The 7,789-nt window shown below is 49.8% G+C and overlaps 1 protein-coding gene across 1 annotated transcript; it reads right to left on the bottom strand.

The window, feature by feature from the left end:
- Positions 1 to 673: 673 nt before the first annotated feature.
- LOC107299660 (HLA class II histocompatibility antigen, DR beta 5 chain-like) lies at positions 674 to 5,662 on the bottom strand (the record flags this gene model as incomplete). Its single annotated transcript, XM_015829013.2, has 3 exons — positions 674 to 792; positions 954 to 1,187; positions 5,390 to 5,662. Coding segments are annotated over 3 exons (626 nt in total), but the record flags the coding sequence as incomplete, so codon positions are not given.
- Between the last annotated feature and the right edge of the window lie 2,127 nt (positions 5,663 to 7,789).

Genomic DNA, 7,789 nt, shown 5'->3' on the forward strand with positions numbered 1-7,789 from the left:
AGGGATTCATCTCCCGGGACTTATGGAATGTTCCCCAAATGATTTCATTAGGGGGTTAATCAAGAGAGGAGGCGTCCCCCCCCAGATGTTTCATATTAACAAAGAAGATGGGGATAGGATGGAGGGTGGAAGCAAAGCCGGGTGTCACTTGGCCAGGAAGTGTGAGAAATGTCACAAGGAGACTTCCCTTCCCTTTTGCAATTTCCCAAAACATGGAAACATCCTGGGCCAGATTTTAGTGTTTGTGTGTATGTTTGTTTTTGATTGCAATGTATTTTCAGGTCTCTGAAAGGAAAAGCTGCCCAAAATTACAAAAAATTGTGTTATCCACAGCTAGGAGGTTTGTTTGTTTTTTTAAAAAGGAACAATTAATGAATATTAAAGAAACATCTATAACATGAGGAGAAACTCACCTGCAGGAGGCTGGATGGGAGTTGCTGGAAGGAGAAAAAGAACCAATCAGAACCCTTCATGGGCTGGAGGACTCAGATGGTCCCCCTCCCCATCGATAGCCCATAATAGTTTGCAGGATGCTCACTTATACAGTAGACTCTCAAAGAACAGAATTTCCCAAGCAAATCTCCAAGGGGAGCCTCCTTGCCATCTGCTAAGCTTGCTGAGAGGCCTCCCCTGGATGGTCCCCTCCCCACAATCTCTCATCCAGCCCCCCAGACTCACCTTTCTTGCTCTTCAGGTAGAGGGAGAGCCCCATGGCAAAGAAGATCACCCCGATCATGGCTGCCACGATCCCCGTCCAGAGTTTGCTCCTGGCCGAGTTGGAGGAACGGGGCTCTGGGGAAGGAGAAGGAGCCCCCCCTGAGCAGGAGGATCAAGGCCAGCTTCCCCCCCAAGGAGAGTCCATCCCAGCTCTTCCCACAGGGAGGGTCTCTCCCTCCCTTCTCAGGGCAGGATGGGGTCCCCAGAGCAGGAGGGGAGGGAGGGGAGGGGCTCACCCCACTGGACGGTGATGGGGGCCTCCAGGCTGGCATGCTCCACCTGGCAGGCGTAGACGTCCCCCCGCTGGGGTTGGGTCTCCAGCATCACCTGCACCTGGTAGGTCCAGTCTCCATTCTGGAGCTCCTCCCCGAAGGCCACGCCCTCCTCCTCCGGCCGCCCGTTCTTCAGCCACCAGACCTCGATCTCCACGGGGTAGAAGCCCCTTGCGGTGCAGAGGAGGATGGTGGACACAGGAGGGGTCAGAACAGGAGACCAAGTTGGTTATTTCAGGCCAAGATCCCTTTTCAGTCATGAAAATATTATTTGTTTTAAGTCATTTCCAAAGCAAATTGCAGCAAGAAATTAAAGGGGATCCTGAAAGATGGAAAAACATAAATCATTCCAGATTGGGATCAGTTTCCATCATCAAATTGCATAAGTCCAACAGGAATAAAATGCTGGAAATGCCTCAGGATGGAAGGAATTTCCTGCCAGATGTGTGGGAGACAGAAAGAGACACAGAAGACAGGGAACACACACACAGCATATTTGGAGAATTGCAGGGATCCCATTCAAAAGAAAACCACATTTTTTAAAAATAGGTATCATACCAGAACATTTATTTATTTATTAAATTTATTTGCCATCATCTCATGATAAAATGACTCTAGGCAGCTAGTAGGGCTTTTCAACTGGTGGTACGTGTACCACCTGTGGTACATGAGCACATGGCAGATGGTATGCTGCCCTGCCCAGCCAACACATCACCCCCTCCCTTGCTCGGTCGCGTCCGTTCCTGAATGACACTCTCTCAGGAGACCTCGACGTCTCACCGACCCCACTCCGTTTCCGGGGTCCGAGTGAAGACCGAGTGGGGGGTCCTCCATGAGAAAGGAGGAGGAGGGATGGAGACAGGCTATAAAAGGAGGCAGTTTGGGCTGGGAGAAAGAGAGAGAAAAAAGAAGCAGCCTTGGGAGGAGGAGGAGTCAGCTCTAGCTGCACGGAATGGAAAGAAGGAGGAGGAGGGTGGGGGAGAGGAGAGGAAATCAAGCAGGCCGGCCACAAGTGGATCTTCAACTTTTGTGGCAGCCACCTATGCTGGCAGCAACCAAGAGGCAAGGAATGTAGGGAGGAGGGATTGCCCTCCATGAGTAATAAAGAAAGGCAGCAATGAAGAAAGGCAGCAATGAAGAAAGACAACAATGAAGAAAGGCAGCATTGGCTGGAGGTGAGGCAAGGAGGGAGATGGAGAGTGGAAGGATTCTAATGTGCCTTTGTAGTTCTGGGATTTGTGCAATGGGGGCTTTGTGTTCTTAAGGAGTGTTTGGCAATTTCTATTTGGCTGATGGTTGATGTCTCATGTTAGCTTCTATTGCTCTGCTATTGTTAGCTGTAAGTTTTGCTGCAAGGGATTTTGAAGTATTTTTCTCCTGAATGGATTTTGCCTGTAGCATTCCTTTACTTATGAATGGAGCCATTTGGGGAGGCTGTCTTAGCCGGCAGCCAGTACTTATTTACATTTTTTTTCTTCCTTAAGTGCCGGCTGGGCGTCTTAACTTTCCTTTCTAGCCAGTAGCTAATTCTTAAAGGGGAATGCACCTTTTTAAGCTAGTTCCCTCAATGGCTTGTCTTTTCGTTCTCTGGAGGCTTTTCCTTGTTCAATGAATATATAGAAGAGGGGAAATAGGGGGGGTTCAAATTCTTCCTTCAGAAGGAGATGGGAATGAGAATGAGAAAGAGGGAGGCAGGGAAGGAGGGAGGGAGGGAAGGAAGTCCCACCTTAGCACTTGGCCACCTGCCAATGACTTTGCTTGTCAATAGGTTTCAAAAGGGGATCACATGACCCTGGGACACTGTGACCATCATAAATATGAATCAGTTGCCAAGCATCCAAATATAAATCACATGACCCTGGGCCTGCTGCAATGGTCATAAGTGTGAAAAATGGTCATAAGTCATTTCAGTGCAATTGCAACTTTAAACAGGTTTTTTTTTTTGGTCATCAAGTCTTTGACACCTTGCTAGGTGGTACTCGAAAATTGCCATATCCTAAAAGTGGTACAGTCAGTGAAAAGGTTGAAAAGCCCTAGCTTACAGCATTAACACATTAAAATCCTAACAGATAAATATTTCTATAGCAATCAAAATGGAATTGCCAATCAAGATAAAATTATAGTTGAAAGATGGGGAGGAACAGGACGTGTGAGGGGGGAGGGGGGATTGTATCTTAATTCAACAACTACCCCCAGTGTGATGCTCCCCATTAGGACCCCCTGATTTTGAGCCAGATTTCACCTAATCTGTACTTGAACCTTTGGTTTTTTCTGCCCAGGTTCCCCCCCCCAACCTCTCCCTGCAGCTGTCTGGCGTCCCTCCCAGCCCCATTTTGCCTGGGGAAGGAGGTGGGGAGGGGTCCGACCCTCCTGCCTGGGATGGGGGGGCAGGAAGGGGTCTAGGACAACTCAGCCAACTCAACACAGCACAAAAGTTACACAATATGGAAGAAATGGAGAAAGAGAATCAGGAAATGAAGGAGGCCAAGAGAGGAGCAAAATGAAATGTGAAGGACAAAAATTAAAAACATTTTAAAAATCATTTTAAATAATTGAATAAAATTGTTGAATTGTCGTGCAGTGAGTTGCCCCATTCCGGACAGGGAGGGCGGAAAGGATCTGGGGGGGGGAGAGGATCTTGGGGAAAGGGAAGGTGGGGGCAGCTGGTGGCTGAGTAGATCAGGCAGATCCCAGGATCACAGCACAGCCTTGGAAGGGATCCCTCTTTATCTCCTCCTCCAGCAAATGGCACAACTCTTGGATGGATTAATGGGGGCGAGGGCTGACTGAGCCCCTCCAAGAGGGTCCTTCATAGATCCACTCCAGCTCAGAGAACTTTTGCTAACAACATTTCTCTCCGTTGAGGGATTCTCTTGTGAAGAGCTAATTATATAACGTTTAAGAACCTGCAATTTTTAAAGGTTTGGTTATTTGTAATTTAATCCTGGGATCTGGTTGGGATTTTTTTATGAACAGTTAATTATCTTCCTAGGTTTGCAAGGAAGAATTTAGGAGTAAAAAGGAATTCCAGACTGAATATGTGGAGAACAAAATCTGTGTCGGTTCCCCTTAAATATTCCATAATTTCCAGAAGGAGCAGATGCCTAGCATCTCCAGGTAAAATGCCTTTTTCTCTTGGGATCTTTTGGTTTTTCTCTTATGGAAGAAAGATCTTATTTAATTCTTTGGTAGGATATTATTTTGGGAGACCCTGGCAACAACAAATGGCAACAACTGCATATGAAACACAGGGAACTAAACAATCTGAGGCTTCAGTGCTGAACGAATGCCCGAAATTCAATTTTAATGTTTGTGGGTGTTTTTTTAATCTCTGCCCCCAAATGAGGAACCTTCCCAGATAGGAAGAGGGAAGCGATTTGGCTGCAGGTCGAGCTGAGTCTGTGACCAAAAGGGGGCTTCAGGGGTTTTTTTCTCCCAGACCGCAAAATTGGATGAACAAATGACTCTGAATAAAGAATAAAAAGAACTAAAAGAGGACAAGACACAGCAGACGAAAGAGCCTTCCCTAATTCCCTTTTCCAGACCTTTGGAAGTTCACTTTTTATCCTGAAATCCCAAAGGCCTCAGAGGTGAAGGGAGCCCCTCCCCCATTCCTGGTTTTACGGAAAAGGGTGAAAAGGGGGCTCTGGGGCTTTGCTTGGGGGGCACAGAGGAGGAGGCAGCCTCCTGAACCCTCCCCCTTTAATGAGTTTTTTTATCACTGGATTTTAATCATTCCTGCCTTTTACATCTTAAATTGTATATATTATTTTGGTGGTTTTATATTTTATGTGTACACCATGCAAAGTCCCTCTGAGATGGTTAAAAGTTGATAAGTAAATCAATAAATTTCTTCAATAAAGAAATCTATTAATATAAAATATTATATTGAAATATTATATAGATTATATTGAAATATATCTATATACTAGGCAAGAGAGACCTTGCTGGATTCCTCCCCGCCCCAGAAAAAATATAATATTTGGTATAATATTCTGGAAAGAAGTTTTTTGGGGCAGGGGAAACTTTGGACCGTGGGAAGAGAAGGAAGTTGGATGGATGGGAAGGAGAGGAATCTATTTCTTCCCTTTTCCATGTTTCATGGTCATCGTTGTAGAATTTCAAACTTTTTAAAGGTAATTTAATTTTTAAGCTTATTTTTTATACATTTTTATTTAGGGATGATTTTATATCGTACACCATCCAGATCCCTGCTTTGAGGGAGGTAAAGGTATTAGGAGTATCAACAATTATCAATAAATACCAATGAATAAATTTCATAGATCGGAGAGCACAGAGTACATGAGAGACAAATCTTTCTCCGGGAGAGTCCAAATAAATGAAATGAAAAGGGGGGTCCCTGCATTCCCCCCCCATGGAACTCCCTTTCTCCCACTCACCTCTCCGGCCAACCGCAGAAATGCTCTGGGCAACCTCGTAGTTGGGTCGGCAATAGTCATCCACTTGGGCCTTCTGGTACTGCAGGAAGTGCTTATCCCTGTTCAAAGCCTCCGCATCCACCTTCCCCAACGCCGTGACGGCCTCGAACTCCCCGCGGGCGCTGTCGAAGCGGAGAAACTCCTGCTGGTCGTAGATCTCCCGGTACAGGTACCGCACCCGCCGCGTCCCGTTCAGGAAATGGCACTCGAACTTCCACTGGTACAGGAAATGGGCTGCGGGGAGGGGGAGGAGGAGGAAGGGCGTCAGGAGGGACTCCAGGGCCCATGGTTCCCAGCCTCTCCTAGAGGAGGGACACGGGCTTGGCAGAGGAGGGGAGGGAAACCTGCGGCAAGAGGCTGCCGGAAGGCGCCCCCTGGAGGAGGGATGGGGAACCGTCGGTCCCAGCGGGATTCCCCCTTGGTGGGGGGTCGGGAGGGGGGAGGAAAATGAGGGAGGGGAGGAGCTTCCTAAGGGACCGCCTCCTTCTCCCGAGGGTGGAAAAAGGCAGGCAGAAGTTCAGCTGGTCCAGCACTCGGCCTAACTGTCTGCAGGGAACGTTGGCCTCTTTGCCCCCCCCCCAAAAAGGCAGGACTTATGCGGGGAGGGAAGAGACCCCCCACCCCCCAGGAAGTCTCTGGGCTGGAGGGAAAGTAAGATCCTCTCCCTCTTCCTTTGGGGGATCATAAGGGGAGGGGGGTCACAATAAGGATTCCTACACCCATGCTTCTGGGCTCTCCCCGCCCTTCAAGCCCCCCCTTCCCTTTTCCTCTTCCCCCCATCTTCAGCCCCACAAGGTGCCTTTGGATGATTTTCGTGGCCTCTTTCCTGTCCCCCTCCCTAATAGGCGCCCCTGCAGCCCCCCAAGGCCCCCTCAAAGGGAGGAGCTCCAGCCCCCTTCACTAAAGGGGCAGTTTGGAGGAGCAACTCAGACCCCCCCAATGTCCCTCCCAATAGAAGCAGAGAAGGTGAGGGAGGGGAAAATTTTCAGTCTTGGAGGCTGCAGCTTTAGAGGGGTGTCTGATGGGGGTTGTAGACTTCCTTTTGCACCCCTCCCATGAATCTGAACTCTGTGCCTGGAGGGGTGGACTAGATGCCCCTTTAAGCTCCCCTAAGGCCCCCCATGAGGAGTCCAGGCTGGGTCAGCGGAGGCTTCGGAAGGACCTGGGGGAGCCGGGGGGGGGGTGTCTCTCCGGAGAGTCTCCCTCCTCCTGGTCTCGCTTGGCCCAAAATGGCTTTTCCAAAAGGCAGCTGGACTTTCCTGGTTCTTCCCTTGAAGACGTTTCACTTCTCCTCCCAGAGGCTTCTTCCGTTCTGACCAAATGGTGGAGGGTGGAAGGACGGATATTCCTTGCAGTCATTTGGTCATTTTGAAAGTCGGTCACTGGTTCTCTGAGGGGCCTTGACGAGCCCCAGGGGTTTATCTGCGCCCTCAGAGTCCCCTGAATTGGGGGGGCAAAGGGGTGGGGAGCCTTCCTGGGGCTGCTGAAAAGACCCCTTTTGTAGGCAGGAGATGGGGGGTCCTTTCCCTCCCCCCACTCTGTTGAGGGAGGGCTGCTCAACTTTGATCTAGATGGCTTGGGGGTCTGGGGATCTTGGGGAGAAGGGAACCCCCAGATCTCCTAGTTATCCCCCAAATTTTCTTTTCCCCCCCACAACTTCCCTCCTACTAGCTGTCTTTGCGTGATTTGGGGGTTCAGCCCTCTTTCCTGTCCCCCTGGAGCCTCCCAAGAGCCATCTCAAAGGGAAGGTGTCCAGCCCCCCTCACAAAAGTGATAGTTCTGGGTAGACATTTTAGGGGAGCAATTCAGACCCCCCCCCAATATCCTTCTCCCTCAGTTCACTCCTCCCCTCCAGGTCCCGGTTCAGCAATGGGGGAATGTGGGGTGGGGGGTTCTCTGTCTCTTCCCCAAATTCAGAGACTCCCCCAAGAAGAAAAGGAAGCTCAACTCTTCCCTCACCTTTAAAAAAAAAATGGAGAGTCAGAAGAAAAACTGAAATTGCAAAAACACTTTTTGGTGGCCTTTGTGGATTCAGGTCTGAAAGTGCCTCAGTTTCCCCCTTTCGCTTTCGCTTTCCGTCTCCTTCCTCTTTCGTTGCAAGAAACCTCGGGGCTCAGGCGCTAATTCGGGGTGCGCAAGGTCCCCCTCCCACCCAGCCACGGGGGGGGGGGGCAGAGAGGGACCCGGCTGTCTCTTATCCCACCTAGGTTACCTTCCCGCGACCCCTCTCCGTCCTCCTGACGGAGGGGGCGGAGACCACGCGGAGATCGAGGCTCCCGTCTCTCTTGCCCTGCACCCCTTTCCCTACTTCTAGGGTCCCAGCCCCTTTCTTTCTCTCCCCTCCCAGGCAGTGACGGCCCC

The sequence above is a fragment of the Protobothrops mucrosquamatus genome, unplaced genomic scaffold (genome assembly GCF_001527695.2).
Source record: "Protobothrops mucrosquamatus isolate PMUCROS unplaced genomic scaffold, P.Mucros_1.0 scaffold5247, whole genome shotgun sequence".
In the NCBI taxonomy this organism is placed as follows: Eukaryota; Metazoa; Chordata; class Lepidosauria; order Squamata; family Viperidae; genus Protobothrops; species Protobothrops mucrosquamatus.